We start from the raw sequence: 20,177 nt of genomic DNA, 5'->3' as shown, positions 1-20,177 counted from the left end.
GCGTCTATGCCATAACCAACTATTATCACTCATTGCAGAAAAACATTTTACACCTTATTTGCTCAAATCATTTAAGTTGACAATATAAACATTTTCAAGTCTTTGGCCAACAAATAATGTTTTGTGTTCTTTGATACTCTCAATGATGCAACTAGATTTTTCAAAAATAACTTTGTTACCCTTATCACATAATTGGCTAATGCTAATAAGATTGTGTTTAAGACCATCAACAAATAAGACATCTTCTATAACAGGAGAAGGAGATATACCGATATTACCTATACCGATGATTTTTCCTTTGCTATTGTCACCAAAAGTTACGAATCCTCCATCTTTTGGAGTTAGAGAATTGAAAGCCTTTTCATCTCCCGTCATATGCCTTGAGCATCCACTATCAAGGTACCATTTACCCTTAGTTGATATGGATTTGAGACATACCTACAATAACATATCAAAACTTGATTTTTGGTACCCATATCATCTTGGGTCCATGTTGGTTAGCTTGAATAGGGTATGTTTGGTTCTTTTGAACCCAAGTCTTGTTAACATGAACAGATGAAAGTCTCTTCATAGAGCATGAAGGTGAAATATGTCCTATTATACCACAATAATGACAAGTAATTTTAGGACGAATAGGTGAAGTGCTTTTATTAAAAAGATTTTTGTAAAGATTTTTATGTTCGTCGGGATTATAACCAATTCCAGCTTTATGAAAAGAACATCTTTGTTTTCCAAGAAGTAAGTCTAAGGCTTCTTTACCCATCGTTAATTTTTCAAGAGATTTAGTTAAATCATCAATTTGTTTATGCAAAAAATCAACATTTGAAGCTTTTCTCAAATTCTCATTTTCTTCTTCCAGAGCATTTCTCTCTATAATTAAATCTTTAATTTTTTTATCAAGAAGATCAGTGTTAGAACTATTTTTCAAATTTTCATTTTCTTCTTCTAAAGCATTTTTCTCGTCAATCAAATTATTCATTTCATTTGAAAGTTCTTTGGCGAGTTTCTTAAAAGCTTTATTCTTTGATTTTACTTTTTCAAAATCAACTTGCAAACTTCTAAAAGCTTTTTGTAATTCATCAAATGAAAGAGATGAGGAGTCATGATATACCTTATTTTCTTCTAGTGCCATTAAACAGAGGTTTGCCACTTCAGCTTCCTCGTCACTTTCTGAGCTGCTGTCCTCACTGTTGTCCCAAGCTGCTACCATTGCTTTCTTTTTGTCCTTTTTGCTGAACCTTTTGAACTGAGGACAATCAACTTTCATATGCCCTGGTTTTCTGCATTTGTAACAGATCATCTCATCACGTTTGCCATCATCTTCTTTGTTCTCATTCTTTTTGAGAAATTTCCTTCCTTTCCATCCATTCTTTTTCTTGAGAAATTTCTTGAAATTCTTTGTGATTAAGGCCATCTCTTCATCATCATCGCTTTCATTACTTGCTTCCTCGGTGTTCTTTGATTTACTGGTAGTACTTTTTAGAGCGATATCTTTCCTCTTTGTATCGACTTCCTCATTTAGCTTGCGATGTATCTCTTCTGTCATGAGAGTGCCCATAAGTTCATCCATAGTACATTTGGAGAAGTCCATGGTTTGCAAGATGATTGATGCCTTAGTATCCCAAGACTTTGTCATGGACCTGAGAATCTTTCTTGCCATTTCTGAGTTAGTATAAGATTTACCAAGAGATTTTAAACCATTAACGATATCAGTAAATCTAGTGAACATATCAGAAATAGATTCTTCAGGTTTCATTTTGAACAGTTCATAATTGTGTACTAGAATATCTATTTTTGATTCCTTTACTTGACTATTTCCTTCATGAGTAGCTATCAATTTATCCCAAATTTCTTTAGCAGTTTCACAGATAGAGATTCTATTATATTCAGCAGAATCTAGAGCACAATATAAAATATTCATAGCCTTGGAGTTTGATTCTATATTACGCATATCTGCATCATTCCATTCAGCCTCAGTCTTGACCACAGAGGTCTCTTCTACAGTTTTCATGGGGATGTTGGGTCCGATCGTGATAATTTTCCATAAACTATAATCTATGGACTGGATATAAATTCTCATCCTATTTTTCCAGTAGGCAAAGTTTGTTCCATTGAACAAAGGTGGTCTGTTGGTTGATAGACCCTCGATGTGTGAGGATGTGGTTGCCATAATCACTCTTAGACTGTAAAGTCTTTAGACAAGAGTCCAAGCTCTGATACCAATTGTTACCCAGACAGCAACCTGGGGGGGGGGGGGGGGGTGAATACGGTTGCTAATTAAAAATTACCAGTTAAAATCTACAAGGCAAATAACTAATTAGCAAATATATATAGAGAGAGTTAAGAAGTGCAAAACCAGTTTATAGTGGTTCGGTCTGAATTTGTCCACGGCCCAGCCTACTCCACTTCTCTCCAAGACAATCGCTTGAAGGTTCCACTAATAAAAATGGAATTACACCAGTAAGCCTTGCGGGTGCTTACAATTACCGACGCTCCTAGCTTTCCGGAGAAGCTAGACAACCGCAAGGATTTAAAGTACAAAATCCTTAAAAAAAAAAACCACCCCTTCCAAAAACAAAAACCCCTGTTTTTGGAATTACAGAACCAGTGTTTGATTTCTCAAACACTTGATCGCTCAAAAGATAATAGAATTTGTAGCTCACAATTACAACAATCCTCAAATAGTAGATATAACAATTTTGCTCACAAATCTCTCAAAGTAATTAAAAAAAATGAAGTGTATGAGAAGATTGCTCTAAGTATTTTCTCTGATGAAGCTTTTTTTTTGTTGTTTTATTCTGGTGCAGAAGCCTTTCTTTTATAAGGAAGAAAATATGAACGTTGTGTTCTTTCCGTTGAGTCGAAATCTTTTTTCTACAACAATTGCTCTTCATTAAATGCACCTTATGAACGTTGAGCCGAAATCTTCGGAAAATTTTGATCTGCAACGATCTTGAGGCTTAAATGCACAACTCCAAAGTCAACAATGGTGAACTGAACCAAAACTGCCGAAATCTTCGGAAAATTTTGATCTGCAACGATCTTGAGGCTTAAATGCACAACTCCAAAGTCAACAATGGTGAACTGAACCAAAACTGCCGAAATCTTCGGAAAATTTTGATCTGCAACGATCTTGAGGCTTAAATGCACAACTCCAAAGTCAACAATGGTGAACTGAACCAAAACTGCAGAAACTACTGGTTGTCCACTTGTCTCTACTTTGCAAAAGAGAGTTTCTAAGTCTTCTAACTTTTTCTTTTATTTGATAAAATAGGATGCCTATAAATAGCCAAAACCAGTAAGGACCAAAGTCATAAAATAGGTGGGCCAAGATTTAATAAAGGGTTCCTTTATTTGTCATGCTAAAGACAAGTACGAGCCAGGGGACTTTCCTTTCCTAGAAAAGATTTGTACACAAATTGATCATGTATATTGGTTTGTTCAAGTCAATAGAGATTTTAATAACTGCAATTTTAACATTGCTTTTTAAGAAATCAATTATGCCAAAAATATAATCAAAATCAATTATTTCTAACATATATATATATATATATATATATTGTATTGACATAAAAAAAATATTTCAATTTGCATAGAGAACATATAACGTTGTATATGAGATTTTGTCCTGTAAAACTCAAAAAAGAAAGAAAGAGGAACTAATAACGTTATATGTTCTCTTATTGAATAGGTCCGCGCAACGGCCTCTCAAAAGCACATATGGATATATCCATATATTATTAGAAGCAAATCGAAGAGGCCGCTGCGTGGACCAATTCAATAAGTGATGGACAACAAAGCATATAACGTTATATGTGAACTTCTGTCATGTGTAATATGTGTTTTTCCTAGGGCACATATAATATTATATATCATTTTTGAGATATATTAATGTTGTTTATGTTGTTTTGAATATGTATATATGTAGATATAGAGGTTATGGGAATGCTATTCGGAGGTAGAAAATCACAAATTTTGAAGGATTCGATGAAGGTTTTGATGAAGAAACTGTGAAAAAATGAAGCTCGATTCCCCTGTGGCCTCATCAACATTCAACTTGGGATTCAAGACGCGACTGAAAATAAGGATAATGGTGGCATAATATGTGAACATATAATGTTATTTTTTGAGATATATAATATTATTGGAAAGATATGATATTGTTTTGAGAACGTATAATTTTATATGTCATGTTTTGTGAGACTTAGAGCTACAGAAGCTCAGATATAATGTTATATATTCTATTTTTTGTGAGATTTAGAACTATAGAAGCTCATATATAATGTTATATATTCTGTTCTATTTTTTTGTGAAATTCAGAATTGCAGAAGCTCAAATATAATATTATATGTTCTATTTTTTATTTTTTATTTTTTATTTTTTTGGATATTTAGATATTCAAAAACTCACATATAATGTTATATGTTTTATATGGACCAGCATATAACGTTAAAATACTAAAAACAAGAAAAACAAAAAAGAAATGTTGAATGTTAGAAAATTTTTGCCACACATTTAATGTTGTATGTTAGGAAATTTTTATCACTCATATAACGTTAAAAAATCAATACAAGAAAAATAGGAAAAAATAAAAAGAGAAATTTGCCACATATATAACGTTAAATGTTAAGTGTAACGAGTTCAATAAAAAAATCTAGAAAAATGAAAAAATACGTTTTTTGTTATATGTGGCGTGATGGCAGTTGCGACGGCGGTGGCGGCGGCGGTAGTGGTGGCGGCGGCAGCGACTTAATTGCAATAAAAATGAAAAAATTGGAAAATATATATTTTCGTGTTAGCCAAACAAGGCCCTTGTTTCTTAGGTAGGATATTTTTGTCATTAAAATTAGTAGTGGACTTAGTAGGTTATGAAACTTAAAAGTGGACTAGATGAGTTTAGAAAGTGCTATAGTGGACTTATGAAAAATTCTCCCTTTTATTATTCAATTCATTCTGTTATTGGGGATTGGCTGTCACTTGTTCCGATTGTTTGATAACTTGAAAATTTACGTGAATGCGTTTTAGCTGATGCATGGTTTTGCATTAGGTAATTGGTTGAGGCTGATGCTGATGCTCTAATTACTAAAATGACTTTTATATTCGCTGAAATCTGATTAAGACTTATTTTATTATATCAAGAATTCAAATGTTAAAAAAGTTCGAATTACTCAAATGCCTCCGATACGTGTTGTGACTTGCGGAGGGGGTTTCTTTGGATCCTTCCCATGACAACTTGAAGTAGGAACTTGGCACAAAATGTCAAGACACCCCTTTTTCCTTTTCATCTCTTTTCTCCGGCGTGGGATCGAGGCAACGGATCTTAAGGAAAAGTCTTATAACATAACAATTCAAACACAACACCAAATACAGTCTGTCACATATTTGTGAGACCCTCGTATATGTAACACAATTGGGATCTTAATTAGGCTACATTTAATTGGACTTTATGTAAGAATTGTGATAATGGTGCAAGCGTTTGGTCTAGCGGTCAAGGGGCAACATTTGATTGGACTTCATGTAGGAGTTGTGATAATGGTGCAAACGTTTGGTCTGGTGGTCAAGGACTCAAGGGTTTCCTCTCTCCTATAGGCTTGTTCATTTTGGGTTTTGAAGGGGGTTTGAATGGAGAAAGATAGATAAAGAAAATGTATTGAATTTCGTGCGCAGGGGCTTTAAAGTCCCCAAACGAACAAGCCCTAGATTTGAAATTTCTTAAATGTCATTAATTTCTTTGGGACCAATCCATGTAGAGCTTCGCTCTAATTTTAATTGAGATCCCCACAAGTGAACGGTGAAATTTGTCCCATAAGATTAGTTGAGAAGTGTGAAAGCTGGTCAAGTTGGTCCGGATACCTGATTTATAAAAAAAAAAAAACACAACGAACAACACAAGAACACCAAAAAAACAAAAAAAAACTTGAAGCCATTAAACAAACCATAAGACACATTTTCACTTGTTTGGCTGCAGAAATACTGTAACATTTCCTTTCCCCCGTCTTCTTCCTTCACTACAACTGCTGCTGCCTGCTGCTCTATAAACGAAAAGACAAAAACCTAACCCTGAAAACCTTGACATCTCCCCAATGGCACTCATCGACCCCCACTCCTTCACCGACTCCTCCCACCCTCTAACCACCCACATCTCCCTCTCTCTCTACCTGGACTTCTCCTCCTCCACCATCCACGCCTCCGCTCTCCTCTCTCTCCCTCCCACCCCTCCTCCTCCTCACTCCCCCGCCGTCATCTCCCTCGACACCCGCTCTCTCTCCATCTCCTCCGTCACCGATCCCCTCACCAACTCCCCCCTCCCCTTCTCTCTCTCCTCCCCCTCCGATTCCATCAAGGGCCAATCCCTCACCGTCTCCCTCTCTAACAACACTTCCAACAAAATCCTCATCGCCTTCACCACCTCCCCCTCCTCCTCCGCCCTCCAATGGCTCTCCCCTCCTCAAACTCTAAGCAAATCCTTGCCCTTCGTCTACACCCAGTGCCAGTCCATCCACGCTCGCTCCATCTTCCCTTGCCAGGACACCCCGGCCGCCAGGGTTTGCTACTCCGCTAGGCTCAACGTGCCCCGCCAGCTGTCCGCCGTGATGGCGGCCCGGCACGTCGACCGGAGGCCGCCCACCGCGGGCGAGGCGGCCGCGGCGTGCGACGACGCCCTGTGGTGCGCGGAAGGGAGGGTGGTGGAGGAGTTTGTGATGGAACAGCCCGTGCCGCCCTACTTGTTCGCGTTTGCGGTCGGGGAGATTGGGTGGAGGGAGGTGGGGCCGAGGACTAGGGTCTACGCCGAGGCCGTGCCGGCGGTGCTGGACGCCGCCGCGAGGGAGTTTGCGGGTACGGAGGACATGATTGGGGTTGGGGAGAGTTTGTTTGGGGGGTATGAATGGGAGAGGTTTGATTTGCTGGTGTTGCCGCCGAGCTTTCCTTATGGCGGTATGGAGAATCCCAGGATGGTGTTCTTGACGCCAACGGTGATCAAGGGTGATGCTAGTGGGGCTCAGGTGGTGGCGCACGAGCTCGCTCATAGTTGGACTGGGAATTTGATTACTAACAAGACCAATGACCACTTTTGGTTGAATGAGGTATAAATGGATTTACTTGCTGCTATAGTCTTCAACTCTTTATTCTACTACATAGATGTGTGCGTGCTTTGCATGTGGGGTTCTTCCAATTAAAGAAATTTTACCAAGCGCGAAATGGACAATTTGTTCTTTGTTGGTCTTTGCACATGAACAATGCATAACTTAGGTGATGTTATCTAGTCATCCACTTAGATGTAGGGATAGAATAACGTAAACCTGTTTTTTTATTAAATTGGATTACCTTATTGGTTTCTTCGATCCCAATAATTGGGACTTTAAGGCTCGGTTTGTTTTGGTTTGGTATTACCATATTGTGTTTTTTTCCCTCCAGAGAATAGGATTCAAATCTTAGGATGAGTTTTTTGTATGGATGTCACCATATTGATCTTGACTATCTTTTAAAATTTTTGAGATAAAGTACAAGATCGATAACCTATTTTCTGCAAATAAAACACTCCAATATCTTTCTTTTGGTTCACCAGAAATTATACAAAACAGAAACACATAAAGAATGAACTTGGCTAGGGGCTGATCCCCTAGCAACTGCTACTCTCGCAACATCTGCGGCTAACTTGTCCAGAACCTTGGTCGGAGAGGAGTCATCTGTCATCGCGTCACCAGATGAGCCTCCTGTTCAATCCCTTTCTAGCTAAACATTCAGCTACTCAATTTCCTTCCCAAAGAGAATGGAGAATGGAGCTTTTAGGTTTGTTCAACTTACTTCTGCAATCCTCAATCGTGTTCCTGTATGAGGAATTTTTTGGAGGTCCTTCATTGATGAGAGTCACCGCAATCTGAGAATCTGATTCTAGATAAATGCCATGCATTTTATGTCCAAGAAGCCTTTGAAAATCCCCAAAAGCACCCTTTCGGATCACCCTTTGATTGTAGTCCTGAAAACTGGATGTCAACGTTATCAAAAACTTTTCTATTTCTGCTAATCCAAATGATGACCATTAAATCACAATCAACGTAATATTTTATGGACATCCCATGTTGTCCAGAATTTTTATTTTACTAAGAATAGTAATCCAATCTACAAATGCCAATTATACTCATCCAATACTGAAGATTAGGAAAAGGCGCCCATGTCGCAAGAGTATGTGAACAATTAGCAAACAAATGATCAATATCCTCAACCTCCATATTGCATCTAGGGCATGCACTATTATGAGACATAACTCTGATATTTCTATGGAGATTAGTCAATATCTTGAAGTGAAGGCAAGGGAGCTTCCAAAGCCAGACAGTTACATGTCAGAGGATCTTGCTCATTGGAGTTGATCAGATTATACACTGACCTGATGCTGAATTGTCCATTCCCATAATCAACAAGGAGTATCATTTTGTTGAGAAAATTGAGGTAAAAGAGAATATTAGCAACAAGGTCCTCGGCACCGCAGGGTGAAGAATACCATTAGAAGCCACATCCCAAACCTTCTCAGTAGTAATGTACTTACCAAGCTACTTTACAAGCCCATTTCAATTACTGGTGACTATTTGTTTTTGTCTTTGGATCATCCATTTTTTCTTCTTTGGAAATCGCATTTATTTTTGCTAGCATCAGTAAGTGTTTATTTGTTTATGATATTACCGTTTGAGAAGATTTTTACTTGTCTTGAGTATGGTGCTTTAAACGAAGTGATTGAGGGTGAGTTCGAGGGAATTGACTAATGAAGTGAAATAAATGGTGGACATATAAATGTTGATTACAAGTGCGGGCACGGTTTGCATGGGTTTTTTTTGTAACAGTCCTTGTCTTAACATAATAATTTACGGGACTTGTTATTAATTCCAGGGTTTTACGACATATGCGGAGAGGAGGATTGTTGAGGCTGTACAAGGGGAAGACATTGCGGCATTGAACATTGGAATTGGTTGGAGGGGTTTGGTGGAGGAAATGGATAGATTCAAGGACAAAATGGAATTCACGAAACTCAAAACAAATCAGGAAGGAGTTGATCCAGATGATGTATATTCTCAAGTTCCATATGAGAAAGGCTTCCAGTTTTTATGGCGCATTGAGCGGCAGGTATGTTGGTTTCATTACAGTTTGGACTTTGGAGGTTCCTTCGTGGTAAAAGCGTGATTGGATTTGTTTTTGGTTCATACTCAGATTGGAAGGTCTGCATTTGATGAATTCCTGAAGAAATATATTGCCACCTTCAAGTTCCAATCCATTGACACTGATATGTTTCTCAATTTCCTAAAAGCAAATGTACCTGGAATAGAGAATGAGATTGACTTGCAATTGTGGACTGAGGGTACTGGTATCCCGTCAGATGCCATGGAGCCAGTTTCCAATATATACTCGAAGATTGTATCCCTGTCAAACGAATTCAAGCTTGGTCGGATGCCAAGGGAGGATGAAGTTGCCGATTGGCAAGGACAGGAGTGGGAGCTTTACTTGGAGAGCTTGCCCAAGTCTGTCGAGGCTTCACAGGTTACATTTTCTGTCTCTTTTCTGCTATCTTTGACTTTACCATTGACGGTTGGACTATTGGGTTCCTTTTTTTCCCTTACCTGATCCCTGGACAGGTAGCGGGTTTCATGCGTATTATACTCATAAGATGCTTGTCTTTCAGAGTATGTACTTATCACAATGTTATTTTTTAGATCTCGTTGAACACTGCAAGAAACTAAAATTAGTAGGAGTAGTATTAACCTTGGTAGCGTTAGTTTAAATCCAAAGGGATCAAATAGAAAATGGTATTTACTGAATACGAATATTTAGATTTAACTCGAGTTCTTTAATTCTTCTAAAAAATTGAAGAGTTAGAGAAGCTTGTTTTTTTGTTTCCTAAAATTATTGGCATGAAAATAATCTTGGTTTTGGAAACCTGATTGGTTTGGGAAAATTGAGTTAGAGAAATGTGTTTTTTTGTTGAAAACAATCTTGATTTGGGAAACCTAATTGGTTCACTTTGTCTCACTGCTTTGGCAGTCAAGCCGAGTCGGGTGCATTGATTGTATTCAACCGCTTATTTTTGTTTGATAAAGAAAAATATTGGTAGATCTAATATAGGTTTAGGAGGGTATAGAATGTTAGCGATTTGTGTATACAGGTGCAGGATAATAGTCTTTGTAATTTTGCAATGTGGACTCTGGTTCCAATTTATCCGACATGTACTGGATAAGTAGGACTATGATCTACAAGATGGCACAGCATTTGGCTACCTTCTTTTCGGAAAGAAACTTGCATGTTTGGTTCACAGGTTATTGAATCCTCTACTCTCCAAACCAAATGCTGTTTTGATTTGTGGCCATGAACCCTCGTACAACGCCCAGAGAACTCAAAGTACACCATGCAACACCCTTATATATTGGTTCTGTCCTCCACTAGGAAATCTTGGAATAGTGCTATAGGGTTGTGTCTCCATGCATGGTTCATGTCCGCTGAAGAATCATCAAAGGCCATCTCGAGGATATCCACTAAACATGACCATGGCGTCTCTTACATTTCTTGGCCTTCTTCCTTCAATACTATATATATTTCATTGATGTTCAAGCCTGTACACATGAAAATATCTATCGGTTAACTGATTGCAAGAAGAGGTTTGCTAACGGTTGGATTTCCAGAGCCAAAGCCACTGTAAACATATCTTTTTAGGTGCATAATGGTTGGATTTAAGCTGGCATGGATTCGAATTCTTGTGGACTTCCTTTTCTTAATTCAAAATATCTATCGGTTAACTGATTGCAAGAAGAGGTTTGCTAATCTAGGTTTTCTGTTACATGTGTCTTATGATATGCAGCTCTCAGCCTTGGATGCACACTATAGGCTAGCAGAATCAAAAGATTATGAAGTCAAGGTAGCATTCCTCCAACTGGCCATTACAGCTCGTTGCAGAGATTACCACAGCGAGGTCGAGAAAACACTGAAGGAAGTTGGGAGGATGAAGTACCTTCGTCCACTCTATACTGCGCTCGTGCAAGGCATCGGAAAGGTGGAAGAGAAGATTTTTGCTAAAAGGGTTTTCTCAGAGGCTCGGGACAGTTATCACCCTATCGCCCAAGGCGTTGTTGAGTCCATCCTCTCCAAACACCTGTAAAATCTCGTACGTGGAATCCTCGAAACTAAAATAATTGAGTCATATCTACCTGACTAATGCGTCTAACTTTTGACTATTGTATGTGGCCCCGCTGGGTGCTGTGTTAACATGGATCAGTTATGTGAAATGGAAATCCTTTTTACTGGAAGGAGTGATACTTTTCTGCGTTGTGACACGAATGGTCTCTTTGATTAGCATTTTTTTTAGAGAAGAATTTCTTCTTCTTTTTTAGAGAATAATTTCATGACGAAATTACAATAAGGCACATCAATTGAGTACAATTATATCACAAGTTCCAACTTTTTCCACACGATTATACATAGATACAGCTGCGGAAAAAAAAAAAAACTGAAACAAATTGCTCAGAGCATCTAATGAGGGGAAATTCCAAAACAAAATAACTTTGGGATTCCAATCAACTACTTGGATGAGCTGCTTGTTTTGTGGTATATTATAATTCAAGCTGTCAATAATAATGCTGAAACAAATATGCAGGTAGTGAATTATAATGTTGTCCGCTTGCAACTGAGAAAGACGGGTATATCACGGTTTCCTTCGTCAATTGAGAGCATGAATTGAGAATCACGAGAGAAAATTGTTGTGTAAACGGAACTATGTGCGAGTAACTATAGCTAGGACATAGTTGGAACTTAACATATACAACCGACGAGAGTCTTCAACTAGTAGTCACATAAGGCACGGGAATGAAAGATTTTCAATTGATTGAATCTCTCACTAATCACCTCCATGTATACCTCGGGGAGAGGGGGAAAAATGAAAACCAAGACCGTAATACAACGACAACAATTGGATGTTACATGTAAAATGAATGTTGGTTATGATCAATCATCTCCTATGGTAAAAGAATCACGACGAAAAACACCACCCGCTACCCATCCATTTCAAAGCCTAGAAAAAGGAGAAAAAAAGAAAAGAAGCAGAAGCATATCATCATTCTCTGCCTCGTTAGGATCATCAAAATTATCCCCCTCAATGCCCCTGTAGCAAACTTATCTTGTCCCTGTTACGCGACAATATGAAGATTATTCTCGTATCCGTTGTTGCGTACAATAGGACGCAGTGGATCGGTCTTCCATACGCCATCAACTATAAACTTGATCTGCATAAATTGCCGGGAAAAAATTATATAGTCAAAATGCCTTAGATGACAAAAACACTCTCAGGTCATACTCAAGTTCATGAAAACTGACCTACCTCATATTTGCCTGGATACAGCTTCAGGCACACAGAAAAAATACCTGAACTTGATTTCTCCATCTTCCTCTGCAAGGCAAATCATATGTCAATAGAAAGAAAAAAAAACCCCAGAAACATCACACAGAAATTTCTCCGTGAAATTGGCATTTCTTTGTGATGCTGTGGCAGTCCAAGCTAGTCAAGATCTTCATAGCCGTTTTTCAGGTCTGGGATACTTGTTTTGGGGGAAAGATTAAGATGAAATTATAGGATTAAGTATAAGAAAACGTATGTCATCAATTAAATGTATTAGTGGGGATTAGTATATGTGCTTTTACACTAGATCAATTTTTGGTGTTCCATTGTCAGGGTGTTCAAAACTTAAACCAGATCATTCAACGGCTTCTACTGCACTGGTGCAAGTAATTGTCCATTGCATTTGGTTAAGCCTTCTTCGCTTGTTGACTAATCTACAACACATGCCGGTTGTTTTGATGTGAAAAACTCCACCTTGAAAATTAGTTTTCTATGTAAAATATCTCTAGTGAAAATTCCAGTTACCTACGTTTTTCCAAGTTTTGTTTTCTTCAAAAATTAGGATTGACAGGCTAGAGTAGCGCAGTCCAAGTAAATTTGTTGTACCAAGGACTATCCTTCAAAGCTGGTAGCTTTATCAACCCTTCGAAAGGCCTTAAGGCTCCGTTCAATTGTCAGAAATGTTGTGTAGGAAATTGGTTCTGAGGAAAAGTGAAGTGAGGTGAAGTAAAGGAAAATTCCTGTGTGTGTTCTATTGATAAGAAATCTGGCAGGAAAACAAGAACTCCTTCCTTTTGGCTAGACTTATTTTGCAGGAAAGTGTTTCCCAGTGGAAAAGTTGAAGCTTTGGATCCTACAACTTTCTTGGTAACTGAACATACAGAAAATTACAGGAAAGTTGATTTTCCTGTCCTTTCCCATCCTTCCGTGCAACTGAACGGGGCCTAAAGCATGCACACCAGAACTTTTAGTGCGGTCCTGATCTGAAAACCATGCGATAAAATGACTGAACCATTATCCTCGAACATAAAAATAACTAATTTATTGTCCATGCAAACAAACAGAGCATAATAGTGGCTGTGCTAAAGAGAATTGACTCCTCAGTAACCAACTAATTTAAGAACACTCTCCTTGTACATCTAGTAAGAGGATAACAAGTGTAAATGCAAAAGCATGTACCCAGCATACCTACATAATGTGTAGGTCTAGTGCCCAACTTGACTAAGGAGACAAGTAATGAATGATGTTAAGATGAGATTAAACCTGAGTGGTCCAGCCATCAAAAGATCCTGCTAACAGAACTTCAGAGGCTGGATTAGGCCAAACAACACAGGTAGTACGAACAAGTTGCAAAGCTCTACGACCACCGTCAATCCTCTTCTGCTTCTCTTCTATCTTCTTTTGTGCATCACTGCAAATTTGCTGGCGGATGAGACACGTGCCAATGGGGAAAAGAAACTTCCAAGGCACGTCACTAGATATACAGGAATTACACTTACATGATTGCAAGTGTCATCTTCCCTTCTAATACCGCCAACTTTGCACGTATTGACCGCAATCTGTCCTTGGCTTTCATGATCTCATTTTCCTGGAACTCCCAAGCATCAGAAATCTTATGCAAGTCATTGGAGGTTTCATGAACCTGAAGCACATAGGAGGAAAAAACAATAAAAATACAAATCAATGGTACCTTATCTGAAAAGGTTGAAAACCAACTGCTTCTTTGTGAACATGTGGAATAAAAAAATGCTGCAACACTATCTCCTTCCTCAAGATATCAACGGATTTGTACGCAACTTGTGTCTTCTTTCCCAAGGAACATACAAATTTTCAACAGATTTACGTTTTATTTCAAGAACAAAAGGCTAGTTACCGATCATAAGTTGCAGATAAGAATGGCAGATTATGCCGAAAATGTCAAACACTATAGTCAGACCATCAAAGCCATAAGTTATTCAAAACCCATAACCAATGAAAAGAAAACTTTAGCTAAAGCCTGAGAGTCCTGCTGGAGCTCTATGCATGGATCAGCCAACAGGGTGAAAACACCTTGTTCAAAATATGCCTCAAGGACAAAAACTGGAATCTTTAGTTCTCCACTCCCTTCCTTCCGTATTTTTAGTCCCTCTTGGATTCCGTGCCATTTTCAAACCCAAAAAAGGCATTTCAGGATTATTTTTAAAAAATTTACACTGTTCAATAGAATAAGGTAAAATTATAGGACCAAGGGAATACTACCTAACAAAAAACCAGTTAGTTGCATTGGATAGTCTCACTGACAAGAAAGAATTCCAAAACCACAAAGTAAATCTTCACGTCTACTGGGCAGTGGTAGAGCAAGAAATGTGGCTAGTGGGGTCACAATCTTGAAGTCATGTACGACATATTATTATTTTTGTAATAAAATATATTTTTTATCAGAGAATAAGTATGAAAACATAATACACATCAAGAAGATATAAAATTGACTTAAAACATTCTCGACAACTTTCCTATTTAAAAAAAGGATACATGAAACATGTAAGAGCATCCAACCGCTAGCTATTTTTGGCAAAATTTCTTACCATTTCCCAAAAATGGCAAATTGGGTGCCACACCCACAATGCCAAAATTTCTCTCAATTTGGCAAATGCCAATTCTTTTGTCATATATGGCAATATTTCCATTTTTGAGATTGAGAGAGAAATTGAAAGAAATAGCAAAAGACGGGTGCAACACCTTTGCCATTCTTTTGTCAAAATGACACTATTCATTGTCCAAAAATGAGAATGGCAATGGCAAAATAGCATTCATGGGTGTGGATGCTCTAAGGTATCAATTGATTCTCACTCAACAATTAAACAGTTTCTACACAATCTAGTAGAAATATTCACTTTGTATTTGGATGAAATGCTGGGGCAATTTCACACCTTCAGTAAAATTCTTGTGGCAATTTTACACTTTGATGGGGTCATTCACTAAGTAACAAATCCCTACTAATTTGAAAATTCAGTGGGATCGATTGACCCCACTTGCCCATATGGGCCTCCGCCCTTGCTTCTGGGTGAAAAAAGTTTAGGAGCAACTATAGGTTCGGAGAAAAATGCGTTGAACCCCCATCAGGATTCAAGAAGTTACACAGATTCGTGTGTACTTTCCCGTTTATTGGTACTTGAACATGTCATTCCCAAAAAATAATGTCAAACCAGACAAAGCCTATTTGCTAATTATAGTACACGAATGCACTAGCAATTTTGAAAGTGATTTCAACAAAAAAAAAATTGTTCACTAAGTTCTGGAACACATACCTCCACTGACCTATGGACCTGATGTGGACCCCATAATACAACATTTCAACAATTATTTTGAATGTTTTACATTTCTAGATTTTGGTCGCGCTGCTTAATTTTACGCCAAACATAAACAGATAGAAAAATGGGCAGGTTTGAACTATATGGACATTCTGAATACCTCTTTGGGAACATGTTCCACACTCTTGGTCCTCAAAACACAAAGTGCAGATGTAAGCTCAAGCTCCAGGTGGTGAACGCGAGTTCGTATCTCATTGTTGCTAATATCATTCGGTTTGTTCAAAGATTCAGCAGAGCACTCTGTCGTTGCAATAAATTCATCATCTGAAGCAACCTTTTCCTCCGGAATTTGATTGTCCATGAAAGAGATTTCTGCCGCTGCACATATTGTAAGAGCAATTGAGGAGTTGGATACGTAACATATCCTCGATTCCAAATCTGAAACTTTAAATTGCAACAGAGACTTAGGAATGGAAAACCTTCAAATTCCGAGTCCGAGAAGCCTGCCCTCTGAATGCTCCAAGCTTGCCACGATTCTGGCTTTTCTGAGCTCATTGAACCATCAAAATCTGCCACAGATCTGCTATGGTTAAGCTTGCTACCTGATCTGTTGATATCTATGCCATTATCACAACTGCCTGATGCGAGTCTGCTGCTTCTTCCAAGGTCAGCACTGTCTTTACAACATAACAAACACCACAAATAACATTGTAGAATCTATAGGCGTAACGAACAATGCTATACACACACATAAAAAAAAAGTTATCAAAGTCTAAATGGTACTTCCACATCCAGCAGCAACTTCTTTACTTCATAAATAGCTAGATAATTAGTACAAATGATCATCTGCTATTTGCTCCACGCTAAGTGGAATCCAACGTCATGAAAGAATCAAAATAACCATCTTACCCCCATATCTAGATGTTTCAATATGTGAATCACCTCCATCATCTTTACTCGATGCACGGTTAGAATACCCATTGCCACCAAACAACAAATTCCTCTGGTTTTCCAATCGAGTCAGTATACCCTCAATCCCACTTTCTTGCTCATCTCTCATTCCACTGCACAAAAAACGAAAAACAATAAGGCAAAAAGAACAAGACGAATCGATCCACACAATCAATAAAGAAAGCAAATCAATCACACAGCATGAGAACAAATGATATAAGCAGTACAACAGTGTGCCTAAGGAGAGGAAGAAACCCCACTAACCACAATAAAGATTCCAATGCTCAACTCTCACAACCTCCGTCAACTGTCTTACAGAACCCAGAATGGAACATACAAGACACCTCTCTATGAAACAAGTGAAAGATATTCCTAGTAAAGACTCTAAATCAGGCAGGTAAACGCAGACAGAGAAAAGAGTCGAGAAATCACAATCATACAATATCTATGTAGTTCCAATCCAAGACAAGTTCCTTTTTTTACTACTCCAAAAAGCTAGATTATTATTTCAACTGACTTTCTTTTGTTTTTTCCATCATGTTCCCTTCGAAGGCATTTACCCCTTATTGAATCGGGGCATCGAAACGATAACAGAAACATCAGTTCAATTAATCCATTTATTATTCAACAAGGGAAAATATTATCTAGACGAGCAAATTGAAGATAACCAAATGGGTACATACCATTTCCATTTTCTAAATCACAAACCCAAATGTAACGCAAAGAACATTACATAGAGGAGAGGGAAAAAAATAATAAAAGAGAAGCGAAGCGAAACTCACAATGATCTCCCAGAAGAGGACGGAGAGTGAGAAGAATCGGATGAAACGCGAGAGACCCTACAAGAATCATCAGAAACTCTAGCAGTTATATCAATAACTTCTTGAACCTTCTCTTGTTCTTCATTTTGATGATTTCCCAAATCCCAACCCATAGAAAGCCAACCACCTTCCTTGACAATTGCCTCTACCAAATCCATCCTGCCAGCATTAACTAACTCTTCCTTGGACGGAAACACCCCAGGCTTCTCTGATTTCTTCATGAACTCAAGAATCTCACTCTCCAATACCAAGTCCCCCTCGCTTTCCCAGGCCTTGTAGTAATAATATCTCTTGTTCTTGAAATTCTTCCGAAACCCTAGAGAAAAAGTATCCAAGAAAATTCCCTGGTGTCGTGGACGATGGGTTCTTGGGTTCACGATGAGGGTGGTCAGGGGTGAAGAAGCGGTTTTGGAATTATTACTATTCAAGCGTCCGGGCAGGAAAAGGAAGTGGTGTGGGGTCGTGATGAGCGACGACATTGTTCAGGCATATTTCGTCGAACACCTGGAGGTCGGGAGGTCAAGAAGGTGGATACAGCAAGTTTAATACAACAGAGAGAGATAGAGAGAGAGTTGTGAGTGAAGCAACGAACAATGCGTACCGGGAAGCGTGACGCAGATTCTCAATCACAAAGAGGAGAAGTAGTTAAAGAAAGACTACAGATAATAGATACTGAAGGTAGTGAAAGTAGTTAAAGAAAGACTACAGAGAGAAAGAGAGAGAGAGAGAGTTGTGAGTGTTGTTTTTTTCCTATTTTTGATCATTGCCGATTCATGGGTGTGTATTGGGGTTAAAGGGGCGTGTTTGGCGGATTGTGAAATGGTGGGGGGCTAAATTTGTTGGTTGGCCAACTTGGGAATATGTCCAATTCCTCCAAATGACAACATACCAGTTTTTATTTTGGTCTTTATTCGGAAAAAAAATGAGTTCCGATTGTAATTTTTTTTTATAAATTTTTTAGATCTCTCTTGTCTTGTCACGATGAAGCATTAATTCACAAATAATTAACAAATGTGAAAAAAAATTAAATAAGAAAAAGAAGAAGTCATTTTGCTGATTAGGCCAAAATAGGACTGCTCAGTTTTAAATCTTTCTTGGGCTTATTTTATTGATTGAAATCGTTCATGTTTTAGAATTCGTCAAGCGCATTAGTCACCATAATAACCATGTTGACCAAATATTGTGCGTTTTTGCGATAAACTATTTTTGCAGATTTTGAGATTCTAACTTTTCAAAATCAATTGGAGTGTTTGCCAAAATATTATAGCTAATAAATTTTTGAATTTTACAGATTCTGAAAAGCTAAAAAAGGAATAAGATTCTCAAAATCTCAAAACTGGGTTTTGTGTGGTTTTTGCTATTCTAGAATAGAAATTCACAAAAAGAAAGAAAGAATGAAATTCTAGTAATATCGTAGCAAGTGTTCTAAAACAAGGAATTAATCACCGATTAATCACCGATTAATCGATGGCGGGGCCTATCCGATTAGGTCCGACTAACGATTATTTGCCGATTACTATTTAATATGCACCGATTAATCGCTCAAAAGTGGCCGACCGTTCGACTAGCGCCTAGCGACTTTTAGAACATTGCTCGTAGCTACAACAAATAGGTTTCTCAACTTCTATTATCTGAAGTCCGAAATCTGCAGCATAATCTGAGTGAGTGTTTGTGAAAAATTATTTTGACAGATTTTTAGATTCTAGTTTCCAAAAATCAGTTTAGAATATTTGTCAAAAATTCTACAAAATTGATTTTTAGAAGCTACAGATTCTGAGAACCTGAAAAAGGAAAGAAATTCTCAAATTTTCAAAGCTAGGTTTGGGTAGCTTTTGGAATTCTGTAATAAAAATTTTAAAAAAAGGAATGAAATTCTCATAATTTCGCAGCTACAACAAACATGTTTCTCAATTTCGATCTCTTAAATTATGAAATCGAAAATCTGCAATAGAATCAGAAGTTAGAATCTAAAAATCAAATTCTATAGCTATCATAAACACACCCTGAAATTAAAATCTAAAATCTGTATCCACGGTTATTCGCAAACACGCCCATCAGCTGATATGTTTTTCAAACACAGTTTTGTTGGTAAAAAAGATTGTAACATTGACATGTGTTTTGAAAACACTTTAAATGATCTCTGATGAAAATGATTTTTGACGTGACAAAAGTATTCATAGCAAGTTTGAAGAAATAAACACTCGAAAATGGGTCTGAAAATACCATAAAACATAATCAATAGTGCCGTTGAGAATCCTGCCCTTTCAAATTTTGATGGGAAAAAATTATAAACCCATAAACGTTTGCACAAACAAATCTCACATCAGGACGATCAAAAAATCTCACGTCAGTATGTCTGCTCCACGCACCCTAATGGTACAATGTGTACGGAAGTCGGAACCCACACTTATGTGATTATATTTATGCATTTGTACAGAGACCTGTATTTTTTGGATATTCTTTAAAAGTCATATAAATGCTAGGAATTAAGGAAAATATGAATTTTGTTGAGTTTATAAGATTTGGGGTCAGTATGATAAGATTATTACTTGAGGGAGTGCAAATATGTTTTGTGTGTGTGCTAGTATATATAGAGATGTGTAGTTGTAGGGGATAGAAAAAAAAAAAAAAAAACCCATTTCACTCTCTCATCTCCCACGCCTCCTCTCCCTCCCTCTCTCTTGCTCCTTTGAGCTCAAAACCCACCAATCAACCTCCACCTCTTCATATTTTAACCTTCAATCC

The 20,177-nt window shown here is 37.8% G+C and overlaps 2 protein-coding genes across 4 annotated transcripts; one reads left to right on the top strand and one right to left on the bottom strand.

Moving 5' to 3' along the window:
* The first annotated feature begins 5,963 nt into the window (after positions 1 to 5,963).
* On the top strand, positions 5,964 to 11,285 carry LOC131311183 (leucine aminopeptidase). Its single transcript, XM_058338527.1, has 4 exons — positions 5,964 to 7,085; positions 8,884 to 9,117; positions 9,202 to 9,528; positions 10,841 to 11,285. Exons 1-4 carry the CDS (start codon positions 6,084 to 6,086, stop codon positions 11,135 to 11,137), a joined length of 1,860 nt encoding a protein of 619 aa, XP_058194510.1. The 5' UTR covers positions 5,964 to 6,083; the 3' UTR covers positions 11,138 to 11,285.
* A 544-nt stretch (positions 11,286 to 11,829) lies between these two features.
* On the bottom strand, positions 11,830 to 18,173 carry LOC131311521 (protein PTST homolog 2, chloroplastic). Of its 3 annotated transcripts, none has more exons than XM_058339017.1 (8): positions 17,394 to 18,173; positions 16,570 to 16,724; positions 16,140 to 16,337; positions 15,821 to 16,038; positions 13,870 to 14,012; positions 13,634 to 13,781; positions 12,353 to 12,421; positions 11,830 to 12,257 (listed from the first exon to the last, which is right to left on the bottom strand). In XM_058339017.1, exons 1-8 carry the CDS (start codon positions 17,909 to 17,911, stop codon positions 12,162 to 12,164), a joined length of 1,545 nt encoding a protein of 514 aa, XP_058195000.1. In that variant the 5' UTR covers positions 17,912 to 18,173; the 3' UTR covers positions 11,830 to 12,161. The 3 variants fall into 3 exon arrangements, with proteins under 3 accessions (XP_058195000.1, XP_058195002.1, XP_058195001.1); XM_058339019.1 differs by having other exon boundaries at positions 12,349 to 12,421; positions 17,394 to 18,123; XM_058339018.1 differs by having other exon boundaries at positions 15,821 to 16,032; positions 17,394 to 18,123.
* Between the last annotated feature and the right edge of the window lie 2,004 nt (positions 18,174 to 20,177).

This window comes from Rhododendron vialii, chromosome 12a (assembly GCF_030253575.1).
Source record: "Rhododendron vialii isolate Sample 1 chromosome 12a, ASM3025357v1".
Taxonomy (NCBI): Eukaryota; Viridiplantae; Streptophyta; class Magnoliopsida; order Ericales; family Ericaceae; genus Rhododendron; species Rhododendron vialii.
This window is presented reverse-complemented; position numbering and strand designations above follow the sequence as displayed.

Coding starts and splice junctions, on each gene's coding strand:
- LOC131311521 (XM_058339017.1), bottom strand. CDS start 17,911: ATGTCGTCGCTCATCACGACCCCACACCACTTCCTTTTCCTGCCCGGA. Junction 16,338..16,569: donor TGAAACATCTAGATATGGGG/GTAAGATGGTTA, acceptor TATGTTGTAAAG/ACAGTGCTGACCTTGGAAGA. Junction 14,013..15,820: donor TGGAACATGTTCCCAAAGAG/GTATTCAGAATG, acceptor TATGTGCTTCAG/GTTCATGAAACCTCCAATGA.
- LOC131311183 (XM_058338527.1), top strand. CDS start 6,084: ATGGCACTCATCGACCCCCACTCCTTCACCGACTCCTCCCACCCTCTA. Junction 7,086..8,883: donor ACCACTTTTGGTTGAATGAG/GTATAAATGGAT, acceptor TATTAATTCCAG/GGTTTTACGACATATGCGGA. Junction 9,118..9,201: donor TATGGCGCATTGAGCGGCAG/GTATGTTGGTTT, acceptor GTTCATACTCAG/ATTGGAAGGTCTGCATTTGA.